This window comes from Cupressus sempervirens, chromosome 10 (assembly GCF_028749045.1).
Source record: "Cupressus sempervirens isolate cs-2001-9-10 chromosome 10, ASM2874904v1, whole genome shotgun sequence".
In the NCBI taxonomy this organism is placed as follows: Eukaryota; Viridiplantae; Streptophyta; class Pinopsida; order Cupressales; family Cupressaceae; genus Cupressus; species Cupressus sempervirens.
Genome location: NC_143127.1, coordinates 338,392,313 through 338,416,484, shown reverse-complemented (window position 1 = coordinate 338,416,484; position 24,172 = coordinate 338,392,313). Strand labels below are relative to the sequence as shown.

The 24,172-nt window shown below is 35.2% G+C and overlaps 1 protein-coding gene across 1 annotated transcript in view; it reads right to left on the bottom strand.

The window, feature by feature from the left end:
* Positions 1 to 24,172, bottom strand: part of LOC149533975 (MADS-box transcription factor 22-like) — a 165,461-nt gene that overhangs the window by 88,718 nt on the left and 52,571 nt on the right. The window contains exons 5-6 of the mRNA XM_089805947.1: positions 4,650 to 4,711; positions 4,448 to 4,547 (exon numbers count right to left, since the gene is read on the bottom strand). Coding sequence (XP_089662073.1) covers positions 4,448 to 4,547; positions 4,650 to 4,711 — 162 coding nt within the window. The remainder of the gene's footprint in view (positions 1 to 4,447; positions 4,548 to 4,649; positions 4,712 to 24,172) is intronic.

Sequence of the window (24,172 nt, the reverse complement as noted above, 5' to 3'; positions counted from 1 at the left end):
GAGAAGAAATGAAAAAGAACCAAGTTTTTTTTCTTATAATACACAGAGGGTTGAGTTGTGCTAGTAATGGCCTAGTGACAGAGGATAGTAATGACCGAGCAACTGATAGAGGCTGAGTGACAACATAAGAAGACAATGTAAGCCAAGTGCCAATAGAAATTGTAAGCTTGTTGAATGAGTATAAATAGATTGTTGTAGATGGTATACATGATGCTTTACCACTAGTAAGATGTATAAGTCATTATATGGATTTGATTCTTAGAGCTAGTTTTCTGAATAAACCACCATATAGGTTGACAATTACAGACAATGAAGAACTCAATAGACAAGTGCAAGAGTTGTTTCAAAAATGTTTGATAAGAGAAAGTTTGAGTCCATGTGTTGTACCTTCAACATTGGCACCTAAGAAGAATGGAGAATGGAGAATGTGTATTGATTCCTCCATAGCCTCCCCAAAATGGTAGAACTCGTCTATCAATGAACATACCAATGTGGCTCCAATATGAAAGAAATAAAGGTAGTGCATAAGGAGGGTGAAACCCTTAAATGTAAGGTAAAGTTGGAAGTCTTAGTTGATGCTTGAAGGATAATGCATGATAATCTGCAATTTAATCTTCAATAGAGGTGGGATAATTGGTGAGCTAAATCTGTCATCTTAGAGAAGATATGTGTCCTCTAATATATCCTCAACAACTATAGTAGATGGCTTGATGAGTAGAGCTATAATAATAGGAAATGGTGAAGAGTAATCTTGTGCAATGGATGGACTCTAAATAGAGGGTGGAGGTGTAGAAGTCACAACAATGGTCTTAGCAACAACACATAAGTTCAAGTGACCCAACTTCACCTCAATAGTCTCTTATAAAGAAGGAGAGTGAGTCTTTGATAGTGGAGATGGTGGATCAAAATGAGAGGAGGAGTATATGTGGGAAGAATGATCAAAAATCCCTCTAGCAACAATATTGCATTTCTCACTATCTCTAATATGCACCAAATCTTGTGCAAACTAAACTATCTTCCCTGTTCCATTATGAGTAATCTGATAAATAGAGAGAACATTAGAGGACAAAGATGGAACACAAAGTACATCATGAAATGTACCATCATCAATGCCAATATTACCTTTCCCACATACAGCCATAACAATGTTTTTCCCCATCAAAATGTGTGGAGTATGAGAAGCCTCAAAAGAAGAGAACAAATACTAAGAAGATTCCATATGGTGTGAAGAACCTAAATCCAATAACCATCTAGAAGAGTGTGGAGTGGTAGTTGCACATAGTGCATGACCCTTTCCTACATCTTTACCATCTAACTGAAATGATGATAATGAAGAAGATCTATGGGAAGTAGAAGGAATAACAATGTTTCTCTTTTGAAGGAGAGTTGTCAAATTCGAAACCTATTTGGCATAGCCATCTAACTTCTTCTCATAGAAACGTACCTCATCATGATTGGGCTTATTATAATAAGAACAATTCAGTCTTTCTAGCTTTGATTTATCTCCCTTAGGAGGAGGTGGGCTTGATGTGATGTGAGCACTAGATTTAATCTGAGGCTCTATAGGATGTGACTTATGCTTCTTCTCCTTCATCCTAGTAGATGGCCGAGCTACTAATGCATAAGTTTGTGAGCGTGTGAGAGTATGAAATTGAGAGAGCTTAACTTTCTCTTGAGTTAAATGATCACAAAGAACCTCAAAAGATGGCATGGTAAGTCTATTACCCAAGGTATCCTTGGTATAATAAAGGGTAGAAGAAAAAATCTAAAAGTTTCCATGAAGCTTAGAAAGAATCAAGTAAACGCACTTAGTGTCAATCTGGGTTTTCCCATAACCCTGCATTAAGATCTCGTTTGTTTTAACTTCATCAAGAAGTCCTCAATGGAAGGAAAAGAATTTGGTACAAGAGAGGTAATTTGTGCCTCAATCTGAGGTGCCCTAAACTCATTCATAGTACCAAACAAGTCATCAAACCTTGTCTACATAGCTAGAGGGGTATTGTACCCATCAAGATGAAATTTAAGACTATCAGATACTTGTAAAGCAATTGATCCCATTACCTCATCCATTTTATTCTTGTATTAGATGACCTCAAATGGCCTTAGTAAAATTGGCTACATTGCATCTAAACAAGACCACAATGTTTTTGATTAGAGAAGTCATGTCATCAAGGACTTCCATGTGTGATAGTTATGAGGGGTTAGAAATTCTAGAAAAGAAGAGGTCTCGACCATTATTTTAGAAGGTGTTGGATTTTTTTTGAAAACATTCTAGTTTACTAATGTAAATAACATAAATAATAATAGAAAACAAATCACAATACACAAAATTGAACCCCAACTACTAGAAGGAATGTGTAAACAAAAAGAGAGCTTCAGTTTGAGAATCACATGCACCTTTAAGAAATACTAATGAAAATAACACAAAATTTAGATAGGGGTAGAGAAGAGCTTTCTAACGCTTCTTTTAGATTGAAAAAAAAAGCTAAAAAGAGAAAATTATGTCTCCCGGAATGCAACAAGACTCATTTGACTTCACTGGGAAAAATAGGTAACCAAACAAAACCAAATACCAAAATATCCTCCATTAATGCATGGGTCTTGGAATCAAATTTTGAACGACATTTTGTTTACAAAAAAAGACACTGTATGCTAAAGATACAACCCAACAACCAACTGCTGCTATTTTAACCAACAAATAAATCTGTTGATAGGTGCATGGATGTCAAATTAAAGGTCATTTGAATGATGTCACCCTCTGCATTTGCAAGTACTTTTCTAAGTACACATTCTCTGGAGTTTGTCTTCAAAAAAAACTTTATAAAGTTTTTTAACACTTTATTAAAGTTTAATATAGATAACTTTTTTTTTCAAAACAAAACCCACAGATTTTTTTTTGAAAATATCCCCTCAGGAAGTGTGCACAGGGTCATACAACCCTATTGGGGAAATATTTTTTTCCACATAATGCAAGATTGGCCAAACAAGATGTGCTTTATATGAAATGTGGGTTTTGACATCTTTTGAATCCAACTGTAATGTTTGTTTGGGCTCAAAGTGCCCCCAATTTTAGAGACCCCATATTTTTACAGAAAATAACAAAAAATCACAAGATTTGTCTGAAAAAAATTGTGTACCTTCTGTACTCCAAACAAGAACAGGTAGCTAGAGGCAAATCTCTAATATCATGTAGGATTTGATAATGAACAAATCTAGAGATCCCTGGATATCTTGCATGCAAATAACTTATTATGAGGAAGTAAGAAACACAAAGAGAGAAGGGTTTGCTCAATAAACAAGAAGATTGTATTTACTTGTGCAAAACAAAATGAATAATTTACAACCGATCAATCCTTATGAAGGAGATAGAAAACCTAAAAAGGAAACTCTAAGAGGTAAATGACATTTAATAATTACTAATTAATTATTAAATGGAAATGCAAGTGCACAAAGGGAATCTTAAGAAGGGGGTAAAGGTAATTTAATGAATGAAATTAAATTAACCTTTTACTCTAACAATAGTGTAGACTAGTGTGTAAGCTATCCACATCTTCAGCTAACATTTCTTTCTTCTAAATTAGTGCTTTCCAAATCTATGAAAAACAATATTGGAACACATATTCCATCAAAGAAAGCTAACATAGGAAGTTTCCTTAAATAATCTAAAGCCTATTCTTTAATGCAATTCATTTTTCCTCATGATAATAAAACTACAGTATAAAAATCCTTAACACATGGGTAAATCAACATTTCCCCATCAACAAGTTTTTATTTTAGAAACACTAGTAGAAATTGCATCATTTTGGCCAAATTTGTGTAAATTGACATATCAGGGTACGATCCTACAAAAATCCAATAAAGTTGTGAACAAATTATGCAAGCATACTGCAATGGTTAGAGATGATAGGAAGATAGAAGGTGTGGGCACCGTGTAGTGGAATCACCAAACTTGGGGGAGACTAGTGCAATTCAGGAGCCATTCTATCTCATTGTAACTATGGATACCAAAACTTAGTGCCTTCTTAACAATTATGTTAACCATTTTTGATGTAGGCATATTTTCTATCGCATTGGAAGGGATAGTTTTAGTCCAAATGATGTAAAATTCAGCATGGTACATTATCACCAAGGACCTTTGGATGATACAAGTAGAAAACCCTTGCCAAAGCAAGTTGTGGTATCCTAATTCAACATCTTCTTGAGGAATTGACACAATACAAGCCCTATTGAAGCTTCTATGAATTTTAAAATGAGTGAGGAATGTGAGCATCTATGACATTAAGAAGAACTAACTATGTGGTTAGTGAAGAGCTCATGAAAGTGAGCAAGCAGAGAAATTGTGAACCATTTTTTAAAAAGTAATAAATTATTTATTTTTAAAAAAATTCTTTATTATTTATGTGAAACAAGCTAATTTTCCTTATAATAAAATACAATAAAATGATACCTTTTTTGATCGAATCCTATATAGCCCAAGTTCCAACTTTTGTTCTAATTCTTGCAACTCTTTTATGGTTAGCTCTTGAAGGTCCTCTCCATCCATATGCCTATGAAAAACAATAGACAAATCCTTTGTTAAAAGAACCAATTATTTAAAATAAATAATAATAACTTCACAATTCTAAATAATATTGATTTCTATGGTGTACCTCAAAATATGGTTGACGCTTTCCATTTCTTGTCTTATCGTTCCAAAATCTTGATTATCATACTGCAAGTACCTTGAAAAGGATTAGTAAAATAAACAATACTAGTATACCTTTAAGCTTTCCAAAATGTTACATCATCAATTATACTAAATATCAATTATAAATATATTTAAATTAAATAAAATGAATAAAAATCAAATTATTAGTAAAATATAATATTTAAATTTATACTATTAATAGAATATGATGATAATTATGTTTGAAAAGTAATTGACCAAAGCCTAGATTATTTATTATTGATTATTACTGTTAGCGTTAATTATAATTATGTGTTAATCATAGACTTGAACCCAAGACCTACTTGATGAGAGACTCATAGTTTACCATTGCATAGTAGGCCCTTGCCTTTTTTTTAGAAAAAATTCAATTTGAAAATGATTATAGAATATTATTTTTGATACAAATTATTATAATGAGTTTAGTGTATACTTTTATTGCATCATTTATTATAATTATTCTAAACTATAAAATTACATGAATAAAAATAAAAGATAGAAATTGTATATTTAAAACCTTCATTTTTTCTCAAATGATGCATTTACTTTAAATTATTTTGTTTGAAAATTATTGAAATTGTTCCTTGTATAATATTTGGCACATAAATACATCTCAACATTGTAGTATGTTTACATTAACTTGCTTTTGTATAAAAGTAATCCCAAGTATACATCTTCCTAATATATGTCCGCCTTAGACATTACTAATTTTTTATTAGTGTTCCTTACATATAATAGTAAGTTGAAGCATTTGCAACTTTCAAGAGACACTTTTTTTTTCATTTTAACGTTATAAATTTTACTCTAATTAGAATATGTATCCTTTCCCATGTCTAAAGGAAGAATTTGGGTTATTATGTAAATGTCGCTATTTTGTAACATGTGATATATTTTATTGATAGTCGACTATGTTGAGGAAGCATTTTATTTATCATTGTAAAATATAATATCTCTATTGTAACTTGTGGGAACATTGTTCTATTATTTTTAATAATGCTTATGAAAACACATATGCCTTAACATTAACCTATGTAATTAAATGTACATTGCGAAAGCTCTAATAGGTTGACCTAATTAATTATTTGTAAGAGGTATAATGGAAAGTTGTTTTCCCTAGTTGGGTATTCCATATATGAGATCAATTGATGTGGATACATATTATGGATAATCAAAGTATACTAATATTAATATTGGATGATTAATGGGAGCTTCAAAGGAACTATTTTGGCAAGTAAGTTGAAGACTTGTCAATTCATGATTTTGGATATGTTATCTTCAAATATTGTCTTTCACACTTGCTAGAGCATTTAGGCAGCGGGTCTACTTATTTCCTTTCTACCCTTTAATACATTTACAATCTTCTAAAAAGGATTCACGGTCTCCTAACAAGTATCCATCCTCTAAAAGAACTATTGTACTAAATGTATTGTATTTGAATCCTAATAGGGTCACATCTATTTATAAGGAATTTATATATTAGTACATTATCTTTTGGATGTCATCCACACTAGGGTTTTTCCCTTTGATCAAGGGTTTCCTTAGTCAAAAAATCCTTGTGTTATGGTGCATGGTTTATTTTTCTTGTGCATCATTAATTTACTTGCTAGAGATCACATTTATAAGTTTCGTTTTAATTATATTTGGTCACAAAAAATTCATCCCAACCCCTTCACCCCCTCCTTTGTTGTGTGTGGACTCTACTTCTTACTAATTGGCATCAAAGAATTAGGTCCTCTTTCAGAAAGAATCTTAACAACTTGAGGGGATCTATGGCTTAAAGGAAAGAGAGTACTAAATCTAATGTGTGATAACTATGAAAGTTGGAAGAAAAAGATGCAAAGACATCCGATCTGCATGGGAATCAACTATTGGTTTATCACAAGGGATCCATTTTTTGTAAAGACTGAGAAATATCTATCTTGATGTATAGATTAGGACAAGAAGATATTCTAGTAGAGCATGATTACAAGAGAAGCACTCATTAGTGCCCTATTTGAATCATAATTCATCGAGGTAAAGGAACTTGACCTTGCACATGACATTTGGATTAAGTTAAAGAATGATGGGAAGGTAATGAATTTATAAAGAAAGAAAAGTTTTGAAATCAGAAAACTAAGTTAAAAAGGGGAATAATGCAAGAAGATGGAATTGTTAGAGCATATGTACAATGAATTACAATAGTTACTACACGGATAAAAAGTTCAAATTGTTCACAAGATTCTTCGATCCTTAATACCACCTTATGAGAACAAGGTTAATTCAATTGAACTAAATTATTCCTCTTATTAAAAGTTTTAATATAGGAACATTGATTGGTAAAATAAAATATTTTTAAACGAGAAGATTGAAAGATTCTTTGCCTAGAGTTGAGACTAATTTTAGAGCTATTGCATATAAAGACAAAAGAGTACTAACCAAGAGTACAAATAAAAGCATAAGACATATTGGAGAATATGTAAGTGAATGAATAGAAATTAATGAAAAAGAAGGAAAGATAAATGATCATGAATCCTTGATTGCAAAAAGAGAGAAAAGAGGTATATGAGTATTTAAGGGTAAGTTTTTCAAGAACTGAGATAGTACATATTCCCCCCATAGATCACTAAGATCTATCAGGGTCTGTAATCACCCAAAAATGGTCATCTAGACTATGAGTCCCCTTTCTAACATTTTTTGTTAATTTATTCATTACTTATCTTTGATCAAATCATCATTTTTTTAATCAATCGATTATAACCTATCATTTGGTTGCCTTATCCTAAGTCTTTTATTTAATTCAATGAACTTGCCTACTTTTAATTAAGTAAAAATCTAAAAAATCCCACTAATCCTAAGTGTAAAAATGAAAAACATTATTCCCATTTTAAAAATAAAATAAAAGCATTATTGTCTCACATGATAGGCATACTTTTCAATGACACAGTGTAAGGTAGTAGAATCTCCAAAGGACAAGTCCAAACCCTTAGCAAACAACCACACAATGGAAATACAAAAACAAAGCAACAATAATGCAAGATCTAATACCAACTCATAACTCTTTATTCATAGATAGAATTGATTACATGCAATATGCCTAGCTATAAGGCCTTTCAGGTTAGAGCCAAATACCAACAATAATTACAAAATTAGTTCTGCAAGATCCAACAAGATCCACTTACAAACTCAATTCCACCTAGTCCAAATACACAACTAGATAAGAACACCAACAAGAATCCACACTTGTAGCCTTAGGTCCACCAAGAAATCCTCTGATTTCTAAGTCGTAGCCCTAGCTCTTCAAAATTTGCATCTACACTTCATCCCTTTCTCTAAGCTGGAATGATATATTTTTAAAGACTTCGCAAAAGGCCTTACTTATACCCAACTAAGCCACAAGTCGGCCCAACACATTGCAAACTAAATTAAATCCCTTACATTAAATATAGTTTGAGCCACAAGTTGGCTACGACACTAAATTAAATACCTAGACATAAATTAAATGCCAAATGTTGGCTCACAAACAACTCGACATGAACATAACCAAAACCAATATTAGCACTCGATACATATAGGAACATTTAGCATCCACTAGAAAACTGGGCACTAATAGGTTCACTTAGAACATGAAGGAACACTCAATCAACATAAGATTGCTATAGTAACTTGGCATCCACTAGGAGCTACATTAACTTGGCACCCACTAAGAGCTATAATAACTTGGAATCCACTAGGAGCTACAGTAACTTGGTATCCACTAAGAGCTATAGTAACTCGGCATCAACTAGAGCTATAATAACTCAACATCCACTAGAGCTACAATAACTCGACATCTACTAAAGCTATAGTAACTCATCATTCACAAGAGCTACAGTAACTTGGCATACACTTAAAAAACTCAACAATAATAGAAAATTGGAAACCACTGGCACTCAGCTCCAATATGCAGGATTTCAAGAAAGCCTAGGATGCTCTTACTTCAAAAACCCCAGGTTTGAAAAGATGTTCTAGTAACTAGAAGAACATCTTCTGGGATTCAACACATGAATCCCAAACTGGTTCTTCACATACATATCCTTCAAATCTTCAACTTGTACACTCTTTCATTTGTTCTTCTTCTACTTCTTCACATCCATTTGAGGTGTGCTATAGGTTTGCTTTCCACACTGATCTCCAACCTTCTTAGAATCTGCCAACTCAACTCAGCTACCAATACTCAGGTTCCTCCTACTGAGCTCTTCATTCAACAAAGGAATTAGGGAAAAAATTTTGCAACCTTTCTCAGCAGTAAACACATTCTTGACACAAACGTGCATAGTCCTACAATCATACTACCAAGGCCTACCAAGAAACACATGGCAACTATTCATGTCCATAATATCACACAACATTTGATCCTTATACTACCAATCTAGAAATCAACAAGGCATTTCTCCCTCACTTTCAAAGCATGCTCACCTTACAACCAACCGATCCTATAAGGATAAGGATGTCTCACTCTCTTCAAACCCAGTTTTCAAACCATCTCCTTAGTAACAAGATTATCATTACTACCACCATCCACAATTACCTTGCATACTTTACCACCAAACTTATAATGAGTCCTAAAAAAACTAGTCCTCTAACAAGGATCCAATATCCTCTCACCAATTAGTACTTGTTGAGCTAGCAAACTTTCTCCTTGCTTAGGCTAACTATCTTGAACTGCAACCTCATTCACAATAGTAGTTGTCCCACCTATCAGACATGTAAAAGATCCATGCCCTTCTTTACCACATCTAAAACAATTACCTTTGAACTCAACACTACCTATCCTCCTTTTTTGATCAATAGGTTTTGGTTCACTTTCAGCACTCGGTTTAGCTTGTGCCAAGCTATCCAGCTTCTCCTTCCCTCTATCATTACCTTGAATTTTCCTTTTCAACTTATCCTCTACCTTCAGGGCATACTGATAAGAATCCTCAATTGAAGAAATATTCAACATACCAACCTCATCTTGAATATTGAATCTCAAACTATTAATGTACTGAGCTAAATTTTACAATTCTCTATGAGCAGACCAAATAGTCAACATGTAGAACTCCTCGGCATAATCTTTCCTATACATATCCTTTTTGTTTTAGATTTTGTAGTCTTTTAAACAACTCGAGTTTATAATTGATAGGAATAAATTTAGCCTTCAACTTAATCACCATCAATCTCCATTTCGTGATCTTCATTTCACCTTCCTTGTCTTTTCCTCTTTGCAATTCTTTCTACCAAAGTGCAACATGTCCTTTCAACTTAGTTTGTGCCAACCACACTCTAAGTGGATCCTCAATATCCTCAAGCTCAAATTAGTCTTCCAATTTACCAATCCAATCAATCAAGCCTTTAGGAGTCAAAGTACCTGAGAGATTAGAAACCTTCATCTTATGCTTTAGCTTTAACTGAGATCCAGGTCTAGCAAACTGACCAACCCTAGCTCCAATATGTCTCTATACATGATCAATTGTATCCTCACCACTAGATCAAATAGCTTCAAAGTCTTTAGCAATGTCCTCATAACTACCTTTAGTACCCAGATGCCTAGGTACACCACCTAAAGCACTTACAATTTAAGTCATCATGTCACTCTTCATCAATGCAATCTTAGATCTGAACTCTGTTCTTATCTTCTCTAAGATTTTTTTCTTCCATGTCATGACTAAGATCATCAATTTCCCAAGGGTTCAATCTTCTTGGAGGCATCTTCAAAAATTTTAGCAAACCCTAAGCAATAGATCCACCAATCTAGAAGTTTAATCAGACACAAGACCAACCTTCTCTGCAAGTCCTAGTATAAACTACCACAACTTCGTTGATCTATCCAGACACTCAGGAAAACCTTTTCTTTGATACCATCTGACATAGTGCAAGGCAGGAGAATCCCCAAAGGAGATGTCCAAACCCTTAGCGAACAACGACACAATGAAAATATAACAAAGAAAAAATAATGCAAGATCTAATACCTAATCAAAACTCTTTATTCATAGATATAATTGATTACATGTAATATGTCTGGCTATAAGGCATTTTGGGTTAGTGCCAAATACAAACAATAATTACAAAATCAATTTTGCAAGATCCAACAAGATCTACTTACCAACTTGATTCCAGCTAGTCCAGATACATAACTGGATAAGAACACCATGAAGAATCCACACTTGTACCTTTAGGTCCACCAAGCAATCCTCTAGTTTCTAAATTGCAACCCTAGCTCTTCAAAATTTGCATCTACACTTCATCCCCTTCTCCAAGCTAGAATGATAACATTTTAAAGACTCCAAAAAACCCCTTACTTATACCCAACGAAGCCACAAGTCAGCCCATCTGATTACAAACTAAATTAAATCCCTTACAAACTAAATACCAACAACAATTACTAAATCAATTCTACAAGATCCAACAAGAGATGTACAAACCCTTAGCAATTCACCACACAATGAAAATACAACAACAAAGCAATAATAATGCAAGATCTGATACCAAATCAAAACTCTTTATTCATAGATATAATTGATTATATATAACATGTCTTGCTATAAGGCCTTCCAAGTTAGGACCAAATACCAACAAAAATTACAAAATCAATTTTGGAAGATGCAACAAGATCTACTTACAAACTTGATTCCAGCTAGTCTAAATACACAACTGGATAAGAACACCAAGAAGAATCCACACTTGTACCCTTAGGTCCACCAAGCAATTCTATGGTTTCTAAGGCACAACCATATCTTTTCAAAATTTGCATCTACACTTCATCCCCTTGTCCAAGCTAGAATGATAACTTTGTAAAGACTCCAAAAAAACCCTTACTTATACCCAATGAAGCCACAAGTCAGCCTAGCTCATTACAAACTAAATTAAATATAGGTCAAGCCACAAGTTGGATACAACACTAAATTAAATACCCGTATATAAATTAAATACCAAAAGTTGGCTCACAAAAAACTCAGCATTTTCAAAACCAAAACCAATACTAGTAGTTGGTACATACAGGAACACTCGACATCCACTAGAACATATAGCACCAACAAGTTCACTCGGCACATGAAGGAACACTAAATCAACATAAGATTGGTACAGTAACTTAGTATCCACTAGGAGCTATAATAACTCAACATCCACTAAGAGCTATAGTAACTCAACTTCCATTATGAGCTACAGTAACTCGACATCCACTCACTAGAGCTATAGTGACTCGACATCCACTAGAGCTAAAATACTCAAAATCCATGAGAGCTACAATAACTCGACATGCACTAGAGCTCTAGTAACTCAATATACACTAAACAACTTGACATTAACAGAAAATTGGAAACCATTGGCACTTGACTCCAATACGGAAGATTGCAAGAAAACCTAGGATGCTCCTGCATGATTCAAGGTGAGTGGAATCTTCATTCTCTTCTACACATCATTTGCCTCTTAAACACCACCATTTTTCTTGATTAGTTGAGATTCTTGTGCACATGGTGATGGGCCTCGAAAAGGCAATATTTCTAAGCTTTTTAATCTTATTTTCGAATAGTTATCTTACAAGAAATTATGACTTTATGGTTTCAAGCATACAAACTTATGGTTTTTTATGTATATGTTTTATGTGTTTGTGTGTGTGTGTGTGTGAAAACATGAAGTAGGAATATGGATACTTTAAAGATGTTGTATTTTCTTGAATCCATGGACATAAATGATATAATGAAATAGTATTACATGCTAATAAATGTTTCCCCATCTATGCTATGTTTTGCGTAGTTTTCCTCCTATAGCCATAGGATTTGCAAGAGTGGTAATTTGAACTTTACACCTTTTTCTCTAATATTGATGATGAAAATAAATATATGTATGTGGAGGTTGTGTCTGGATTAATTATTTTGCAAGTATTTGTCATGAATATTCCAAGATCAACATTTTAGCACTAAAAAAGTCAAAGGTTACCAGATTGTTGGACCTTTGCAAGTAGATCAAATCATTTATTACTTTATGTCATTGTAGTGCACAGAGGTAGCTTCCACAACTTGCTATATTCTTGGAGGATTTAATCATGGTTAATAGTGTTTCTATTTCAAACTTTATGAGTCTATAATTGATCCTCATTAATGAAGTGATCTTAGATTTAGGAAGTAGTTGTAGTTTCCTTTTAAAATAATGACTATTGTAGCTTTGAGCACAGTGATGAGTGAATTTTTTTGTTAGAATAGATTTCATTTCCTTGTTGTTTCTAAGTAAGGAAAAACTATGTTTCTCATGTAGCCATTGATAACAAAATCAATGAACTATTCTTGCAGCATAGGTGCATAGATAGGTTTATCATTTGCAACATTATCTTAATCTTTAAGCTATCATTTTAGTTTCTAGCATAGCTTTCCTTTAGCATTGCCTTTGCCTTAGTTGTAATGACTTAAACAAGAATTAGAGCATATACTTTGTAGTCATCATTTCAAGTTTACGCTCCCATATTGATAAATTAAATGAAATCAATATACTATTTTAAGTAAAACACATGATGATGTTTGACCATAGAATCATTGGTTGGAAGGATGTCCAATGCTTAATTACTAAGGTATTATGCTTACCAGTCATTTTTGGTGTTTTTTCTTGGGATGGTGTCAATCTAGTTCAACCCTGAAGTCATTATGTTAGTTTAAATTCTGCATTATTTTGCATGCATAGAAGAACAGGCCTTCCTTGGGAGATTTTTGTTAGCCATTTTTTGCCTCCCACAAAAAAGTTGAATTCGAATGCCTGAGCCCACCAACGGTCACTTCCCACTTTTAACTATTTAAATGCCAATGAAAATAAAATAAAAATAAACAAATGAAAAGACTTATGGTATTTCCTTTTTCTTAAGTTTGTTTCCATGGGTCTGCAACTTTTCTCACCATCAGATCTTGCATGGATTTATGGAGAGCACTTTCCCCCTTCATCAAAGTGAATTATCTTTACATAGTGTGGGCAACCACCTCACTACCATGTGCCAAGTGGGTTCATTTCATCTTGTGGGCCGCAAAGGGGGAAGCTACTGGGTGAGTTGGCAATTTGATTGGCAGGCTATTTCCCACATTCTCTGTTTAGTCAAACTCCTTGACAATGCAGGCAAGTGCCATTGCACCACATGGATCGGTGGGGTCAAATATTTTCTCTTGTGGGCCACAGAGAGGGAAATGGATTGTTGGTTGAGTTGGCATATGAAAGACACTTCATTGGGTAGGTACTTGCATACATTGTCAACAAGCTGTAGATTTTCATCGACCGTCAGATCTCCCAAGATCGATGATCAACGCTTCCCCACTTTATGAAGATGAAAGGATGTTAAGGAATGTAGATAAGCACCTTTATGTCGTGTGTCTTTGTGAGGTCAAGTTATATTTTATAAGCCGCAGGGTGATGCCAAATGGGGGCTAGGTTGCTGAGGTGGCTACTGAGTAGTTTGTGGGCCCAAAATTTTTGGAGGGCAAGCACAGTATAATAACTGATCTTTCACTATCATTGATCTTATGGAGATCAACGATCAGTGCTTTCCCACTCTATGAAGACACAAGGTATTTAAACATTACGAGGAAGCACCTAAAGGACATGTGTCCCTATGGGCCTGACTAAGGAAATAGTATAGGAAGGCATTAATAGTTAAGGCCATCATGGTCATAGTATTAAAAGGTGGCTCAGTTAGTTGCAAGGTGATCAACCTTGTAGAGACTTTGCGGGTGGAAAAATGAAATTAAATCATTGGCACATGTGGCTCATTTTGGTTACAGAACTTGTTTGACTTGCTAACTTTGCTAACTCTTAAGCTAGAAATGAAGGGAATTAAGTTTTCTTGCATAATCTAATCTTCATGATCGATTCCAACCACTCTCGAATGAATGTTGCACCCAGTGAATGAAGGAAATAGTATACCACCTCTGATCCTATCCATCTACTTGGTCAAAATGGTTTAATGGCATTGTTTCTATCTTCTCGAGGCCCTATTTTGGCAAGATTCTAGATTTCATTGTATTTGAGTATGTGCCAAGATTAGATTTGCCCTTTATTTGCATGATTAGTCTTTGGAAGACTTAAATGGTAGTGGTTTTGGAGTAACTTCAATCAGAGAACATCTCAGTTATGCCTAAGCTATAAATGCAGTTTTTATAGACTTTGTTAAGGGAATCTTCTCTATTTTTCTCTCATATTGCTCTATAACTTCAATGTAAATTCATTTTGCCACTAAATTGTATGACATTCTACCCTATCTCTTCCAACCATTGTTGTAAAGTGAAAGAATTACTTGCCTCCCATTGATGTATTGTGGATATCTACAATCTTGCATGACTGTATCTCTTTTGGCCTATGAATGGTATATAAGTGAATGTTCCCTTTCCTTGTGTTATTTATTTGGGTTTTCTGATCGGTATGCAATTGCTAGATTAAAGCAGGTCTAAATGTGTATATCTTTTGATGTCATGATGGTTCAATAGTGCATGTATGGGAAGAGATTGGTTCAAACACTCTATTTTGGTGCACCACCCCTTTAGGTTAGTATAGTTAGATTTGCTTCTATGCATTCCTTCTCCCTTTTCCTCTCCAAGAGTAGTTAGGTGCACCCTGATAGTAAAGGAAGTTAGCCTTCTCTAGAGACTCAACCTCATAGTTCAAGTCCCACAACTTGGAGGTTGTTTCCATGTTTCACAAGTTTGTCCATAGGTAAAAACTTTGGAAAAGGGTGCAAACTTTTGTGACAATAGTTTTTGGCATGCCTAGTGGGACAAATATTCAAATAATTTCAAGTCTACTAGTGTCAAAAGGAAGATTTCAGGATTAATACTGAAGAGATAGTACTGGCTTTAGTATTTAAGCCTTCAAGAGGCTCATTCTTCAAGTACTTAGTAACTATAAGTTTCAAATGCATCTGGTTCCCGACCAAACTCGTAGTGATTCATGCCCCAAGCTGAGACGAGGGCATCTTCTAGATGTAAATTTTAGTATAAGGAGCTTTCATTTTCAAACCTTAGAAAAAGAAAGATTAGAGTATCTTTATCACCGGTTAGGAGTGCAATAGTAACTAATACACGTACAAGATCCATCTCTACTCCTACTATTAGATCTCAACCTAAGAGATTTCACTTTCAAACCCTAAAAAAAGAAAGACTAGAGTATCTTTATCACTAGCTAGGAGTGTAATAGTAACTAATACACCTACAAGATCCATCTCTACTCCTCCTGCTGTTAGATCTCAACCTAGATTTCCATCAACACATATCAATAGATCACTTGTCTATATGGTGCAACCTAGAGCTCATGCTTTTGCCAATTTTAATGGTGGAAGTACTCTTTTATTGACCCAAAGGCATGACATACCAATAGCTACACTCAAAAGTATACCAGATTTTATTGGTGAAACTTCTATCTCTCCTTTAGAACACATTCAAGAAGTTGCAAATGTCTACAATATACATGGTATTACAGAAGATGATGTTGTAGTTAGGCTTCTAGCCTCATCCTTGAAAGGAAAAGCACTACAATGGTATAGAGGTTTGGCTCATGATTCTATAATAGATTGGGATGGATTAGGAGTAGGACTATGTAAACACTTTGAGGAAAAAAGTGACCATTTGTCACTTTTAGAACAATTGACTACTATAAAAAGGGCCCCCCATGAATGTATGACCAATTTCAACTATAGATTTCAAAAGACATGGGATAGAATACCTACTTCAGTAAAGCCTACCCTTGGTAATGCCTTCTTGCATTACCTTAGGGCTTTTAATAACGACATTGCCACAACAATTCAAACTATGGGAGGAGCCACTTTACCTAATGCTTATGACATAGCAATAAAGGGAAAAAAAAATATTGATACAAGGGGGAAAGTTAGCCCCAAGGCCTCCTATGCCCTTCTTCCCTGATGTCCCAAGTCACCAACTAGCAATGGCCCCTATTCCCACAACATCCACACCACAACCCCTTGCTTTAGTCTCTCAAGCTTCCACGTCTTCAAATGGGATGAGTCAAATTAAGGAGATGATGTGGTCTATGATGTTGAACATAAATAAAATATTGCAAGGCCAAGAGAAGAAGTTGGAGAATAGCTTCTTGGTGATGTAGAAAGTGAGCAACAAGTTGGTGACATTGGAGAGGCAGCAAGCTCAAGGTAATAAGGTTCATCAATTGCAATATCAAACTCCAACAAATGGTAGGCCTCCAAATCACAATTATGGAAATAACTCTTTTAATCAGAGTAGATAGAATAGTTATGCTTCAACCTCAAATGTAAACCAAAGTAGGGCCATAGTCCCTCAAAACAACTTGGCTCAAGACCGAGACTTTTGTCCTTTTTGTAATTATTCATATGGTTCCTCTATGTGCCAGAAGGTAGAAGAATTCTTCGCAGTAACTACACAATCCATATGCTACACAATAATGTAATGACCCTCAGTCTACTAATGTTGCCCATTTGTAGCAATCAAGGGATTGTTCTTTTATGAATCATCAAGTGGAAGAATATTGTAATGTAAACCAAGATTCCATTGCTCATAACACTAGGAGAAAAAGAAGAGCTATTGAAGATGCTCCCCCTCCTCCTCCCAATCAAGCCTCAACTTTGAATGCAATACCTCGTGTACAAGTAGTAAATGATCAATCAAATAACTTTCAGCAGCAAAGGCAAAATAATATCAGAAAAGATCTAAGTGATCCTTAGGTTGTTCCATCTCAACCTCCTACAAATGCAGCTCCCAAGGCTTCTACCAAAGTACCTAATACACCATTTAGTGTGGTAGAAAAAATGAAGATGAATGTGAATATTTCCATGTGGGATTTTGTTGTTACTATATCCATGCAAAAGAGGTTGCTGTAGCAAGAATTGGAAAGTATCGAACCAGAGGATCAACCACCCAGCATGGAAAGTGCCACAAGCCTAGTACAACCATCAGAGGAGGTAGAAAAAAGTAAAAAGGTTAGACCCCCTCCATTTTATGTTTCTCTAATTATAGGGTGTAAACTAGTCTGCAATTGCATGATTGATTTAGGGGCTAGTAGTTCAGTGATGCCTAGGTGTGTTGTTGATGATTTGGAAATGAAATATGAGCCCATTGTTAGGGATGTATTATAGTTGAATGGTAGCATTTTCAAGACTATAGGGATCCTTAGGAATATGGAAATGGCCCTACATGCATGCCCCATTTGTACTGTAACTCAAGATATATTCGTTGCTGAAGTCAAGACACATTTTGCTATCTGTCTGTTAAGAGACTTCACTGCCTAAATAGGTGGTTACATATCTTCTAATTGGTCATATATGTTTTTTAGAACAAGATATGGGACCAAAGCTTCAATCAAGGAAGAGCCTTTAGCCCTCCATCACATTGAACCCTACACCCCTAATCTCATAAATATGAATTGTGTTATCCTAGAAATGGATGAGAATGAGATAGTGAATGAGCCTGCCACTTCTCTAATAGAGATACCTGATTTTCTCTCAGATGAATGGGCTAATACATACTAGTTTGATCCTATGTCATAAACCCTTGAGATAGGTCTTGATTCATATTGTATATCAGAGAAAGATGCTCTAGCTCCCAGTTTGATGAAGACTAAAGAAGATGTTAGTGGGGTATGGAGCATGTACTTTGATGGATCAAGAAATAAGAATGGATCGGGGGGGGGGGGGTTGTGATGTCAATTTCTCCTACACATGCAAGGTATTACTTCTCCTTTAGGCTCCAATTTAGTTGCACTAATAATGTGGCCAAGTATGAATCTTTGATTCAGGGTCTCCTACTTGCTCAGAAAAGGGGAATTCAAGCCTTAAGTGTATATGGAGATAGTGAGTTGGTGGTTAATCAAGTGAGAAATAAGAATATCACCAAGAACAGTTTGCTCAAGTCTTATAAACATAGGGTATGGGATTTTCTTGAAGGTTTCAATGCATATAATATTCAAAGTATTCCCAGAAAAAAAAATAGATATGTTGATAGACTTGCAACAATAGGTGCATCTTATGATGTGCCATGGAATCTTGAGGAGAAGAAGAAGCAACATATAAAAATGGTAGTAAAGCCTACCATCCTTGAGAAAAACATCCATTGGCAAGTTTTTGAATTTGACAAACAAATTGTAAGCTCCTTGCATAATGAAATAGATTTTTCAAATAGAAACTAGTTGAGACTACATGATTAGTATGTTGATCAAATCATTAATCTCACTTCCAACAAATTACCTAAAGGTCTCATTACCTTAGAGAGTGTTTTCAATCCTAATGACCAAGCAAGAGGTAGAGCCATGAACCTAGCTGCTAACAAAGATGATCACATCCCAGTCAAGGTTGCTAATGGAAAATCTTTAAACATGGGGAAGGTATGTTCTTAAATTGAGCAAGAAAGTTTTATTAATCTATGTCAAGAATTTAATGATGTATTTTCCTAGACATATGATGATTTAAAGGCTTTTAACCCAAGTTTGTTTCAGCATACCATAGATTTAATTGATAATGTCAAAACCAATAAGGCAAAAATAGAGGCCAGTGAATCTTAAAATTGAACCCTTAATGAGAAAAGAGCTATCCAAATTGATTGAGGACAATATAATTTTCCCCATCAAGCACTCGTCATGGGTAGCAAACCTTGTCTCTGTTAGGAAGAAGAATGGAGAAATTAGATTGTGCATGGACTTTAGGGACCTTAATCAAGCTTCTCTTAAAGATCACCATCCTCTCCCTTTCATGGAACAGATTTTTCCCAAGGTTAGTGGTTTAGAGAGGTTTTCATTTCTTGATGGATTCTCTAGTTACAATCAAGTGTTGGGCAAAGAGTCTAATAGATACAAGACTGCATTCACTACCAAATGGGGTACTTATGCTTGTTGTAAGATTCCATTTGGACTAACCAATGCAGGTGCTACATTTCAGAAGGCAATGGAGATGGCCTTCAAAAACATGATTGAAAAGTTTGTATTAGTTTACTTTGATGATATCACAATGTATTTAAAGAATGTGCAAGATCATTTTGATCATCTCAAACAAGTGTTCATAAGGTGTAGAGAGTTTGGGGTATCCCTTAACCCAAGCAAGTGTGTCTTTTCTACCAATCAAGGAAAATTATTAGGACACATTTTATCTAAGGATGGTTTAACCATTGATCCTGAGAGAACAAAAGAAATACTTGCTCTCTCTCTTCCTAAACATAAGAAAGGACTACAAAGTTTCCTTGGTAGGATAAATTTTGTGAGAAGATTTATCCCTAATCTTGCTACCATGGTAAAACCCCTTACAACTATGCTCAAGAAAAATATGGTATTTTCATGGACCAAGGAAGGGAAGGATATTTTTGAAGAGATAAAGGCAGCCATAGCCTCATCTCCTACTCTCATTAATCCAAATTTTAAAAAGGATTACACCATTTATGCCCTAGGTGGTGAGTCAAGCATTTCTTCTATCTTGACTCAAAAAAATGATAAAGATGAAGAGCAACCCATAGCCTTCTTTAGTGAAGGGCTTAAAGAGTATGAAGACAAATATAGCTATGTAGATAAGCAAGTCCTTGTAGTTATCAGAGCTTTAAAGAAATTTAGATACCTTCTATCTCATAATAAGATTCATTTGTTGGTACCCCATGCTAGTGTGAAGGATTTCCTTTGAGCAAAGATTTTAGTAAGAAGAGAGCTGGTTGGATTACTAAAGTAATGGAATGTGATGTTGACATCCAAATCACCAAGCTGGTAAGAGGGAGGGGGTTGTGTAAATAGATGATAGAGTCTCAAGAATCATGTAAGAAAGTCACTATGATACTAACATAATAGCAAGAGACAAGAAATGATGACTCAAGGAATTGGATAGATGATATGAAGAATTTATTACTAGGCAACAAATATCCTTAGGGATTGGATAGAACTAAAGGGAGACAGTATAGGTTGCAGTCAATTCCTTATGTCATAGTTGATGGTATCCTTTTTAGGAAATATTTTAATGGAGCCCTATTAAGATACATTGACACAGACCAAGCTGAAGGAATGGTCAAAAAGCTTCATGATGGTCGTAATGGTGGCCACTTCTCAGCAAGGACAACTACAATGAAGATCATGAGGGCTGATTACTACTGGCCATCTATATTTCATGATTGTCATAAGTATGTGAGGAAGTGTGAAAAATGTGCCTTCTTCTCTGGTAAGAAAAATCTCATAGATTTTCCTTTTTGCCCCATTTAGGTGGACCAACCTTTTGCTCAATGGAGATTGGATTTCATAGGCCCTATCAATCCTTTTTCCAGTTCAGGTCATAAATGGATTCTAGTTGCTACTGATTACTTCACTAGATGGATGGAGGCAATTGCACTGAATTGGGCAACCAAATCTTCAGTTGTTGAATTCCTTGATGAAATTGTGACAAAGTTTGGTGCCCCTTCAACCATCATTTTAGATAATGCAAAATCTTTTGTAGGAGCTCAAATTTGTGTATGAGTAGTTGACCATAATATCTACTTAGGCACATCCTCAAATTACTGTCCTTAAGGTAATGGTTTAAATGAGTAATTCAATAAAAACTTAATTAGGATTATGAAAAGGACAATAGAAGATAACCAGAGGTGTTGGCATTAGAAGTTGAAGACAACCCTATGGGCTGATAGGATAACACCTAAGAGGTCAATAGGAAATTTTCCATTTATGTTGGTATGTGGCATAGAAGCAAGGCTTCCAATTTCATTAGAGTTCCCATCCTTGGAACTAGCTCATCAGCTGGAGCTAATTTAAGATGATGTCGTGATAGTGAGAATGATAGAGCTGATGGAGCTAGAAGAGAAAATAAAATAGGCCATGCAAACCTTAGAAACGCATCAGCAATAGGTAAAAAGGAGTTTTGATAGGAAGGATAGGGTTAGAATCTCTAGGGAGGGTGATCTAGTATTGAAATTGGATGTAGATAGGGAAAAATAAGGGAGGCACTCGAAATTTGATACACTATGGAGTGGTCTCTATGTAATTGTCAGTTGCAAGTAGGCCAATGCTTTCCAATTAAGTAGGCCTGATCGTGAAACTTTGCCTATCCCAGTCAATGGGATCTATCTCAAATCATGTTGCTGATGAGGGTTAAGGTTTCATGTACATAAGTAGAGCTTTTGGTTTCTTTCTTTCCAAGAAGTGCATGAGGCACAGGTTCTCTCTGTGAGATAGCTAGTTTTTTCAAGTTTTAAAGGTTTTGATCTCTAGTTCTAGTTGCAGAAGGTAGGTTTTCTTGGATATTTTTGCTCTCATAGATGTAAGGTTAGGGTTTCATTATACACTGATCCACATTTTTTATGGCTCTATGGCCCAATGGATGCATAAGGTCACTGATCATACGCATAGCTGGCTTGCATCCCCTTTGAGTAGCTAGAAATGTTAGCCATTTTTTGCCTCTTGCAAAAAAATTGAATTTGAATGCCTGAGCCCACCAATAGTCACTTCTTGCTTCTAATTATTTAAATACCAATGGAAACACAAAAAAAATAAAAAAATGAAAAGACTTATGGTATTTCCTTTTTCCGAAGTTTGCTTCCATGGGTCCGCAACTTTCCTCGCCGTTAGATCTTATATAGATATATGGTGAGTGCTTTCCTGCTTCATCAAAGTGCATTATCTTTACATAGTGCGAGCAAGTGCCTCATTTCCATGTGGCAAGTGGGTCCATTTCCTCTTGTGGGCTATAGAGGGGGAAGCTACTAGTGAGCTAGCAATTTGATTGGCAGGCACTTTCCCACATTCTGTGTTTTGTCAGACTTCTTGACATTGTGGGCAAGCACCGTTGCACTACTTAGATCGATTGGGTCAAATGTGTTCTCTTGTGGGCTGCAAAGAGGGAAAGGGACTGTCAGTCAAGTTTTCATAAGGAAGACACTTCATTGGGTAGGTACTAGCACAGATCATCAACAAGTTGCGGATTCTCATTAACTGTTAGATCTCCCAAGATAAACGATCAATGCTTCCTTGCTTTATGAAGATGTAAGGATGTTAAGGAATGTGAGCAAGTGCCTTGCTACCATTTTTCTTTGTGGGGTTTGGTTATATTTTATAAGTTTTAGGGTGATGCCTGATGGGGGCGAGGTTGTTGAGGTGGCTACTAAGTGGTCTGTGGGCCCAAAAATTTTGGAGGGCAAGGGTAGTATAATAACAGATCTTTCAGGATCATTGTTCTTATGGAGATCAATGATCAATTCTTTCCCACTCTATGAAGATGCAAGGTATTTAAAAATTTTGGAGAAGTACTTGAAGGACATGTTCCCCTAAGGGCTTGGCTAAGGAAATAGTATAGGAAGGCATTGACAGTTAAGGCTGACAGTTGTGAGGCCGCCATGGTCATGGTCTTAAAAGGTGGCTCAGTTAGTTCCAAGGTGATCAACTACATGGAGACTTTTTGGGTGGAAAAATGAAATAAAATCATTGACACATGTGGCTCATTTTGGTTACAGAACTTGTTTGACTTTCTGACTTTGCTGACTCATAAGCTAGAAATGAAGCAAATCAGGTTTTCTTGCACAATTTGATCTTCATGATCAATTCCAACCACTCTTGAATGAATACTACACCTAGTGAATGAAGGAAAAAATCCACCACCTTTGATCCTATCCATCTACTTGGTTAAAATGGTTTAATGACACTGTTTCTGTCTTTTTGAGGCCCTATTTCAGCAAGATTTTAGATTTCATTGTATTTGAGTCTATGCCAAGGTTAGATTTGCCCTAGATTTGCATGATTAGTTTCTGTAAGATTTAATGGTAGTGGTTGTGGAGTAACTTTAGTCAGAGAACATTTTAGTTATGCCTAAGCTATAAAGGTTGTTTTTGTAGATTTTGTTAAGGGACTCTTCTTTGTTTTTCTCTAGTATTGCTTTGTAACTTTAGTGTAAATTCCCCTTGCCTCTGAATTTTATGACATTCTTCCCTATCTCTTCCAAACATTGATGTAAAGTGCAAGAATTACTTGCTTCCTATTGATGTATTGTGGATATTTGCAATCGTTCATGACTATATCTCTTTTGGCCTATGAATGGTATATAAGTGAATTTTCCCTTTTCTTGTGTCATTTATTTGGGTTTTCTGGTTTGCATGTGATTGCTAGATTAAAGAAATTTTGAATGTGTATATCTTTCAGTGTCATGATGGTTCAATAGTGCATGTATGGGTAGAGATTGGTTGAAACACTCTATTTTGGTGCATCACCCCTTTAGGTTAGAGTAGCTAGATTTGCTTCTATGCATTCCTTCTCCCTTTTTCTCTCCAAGAGTAGTTAGGTGCACCTTGATAGTAAAGGAAGCCAACCTTCTTTGGAGACTCAACCTCATATTTCAAGTCCCATAGCTTGGAGGTTGTTTCTATGTTTCATAAGGTTGTCATTCGGTAAAAACTTTGGACAAGGGTGCAAAGTTTTGTGACAACAATCTCATCCTCGTAATAATTAGGAAGATATTTTTAATCTTGAGCTTGAAGAACCTCATAGCGAGAACAAAGAAGAAGAACCTTTTGA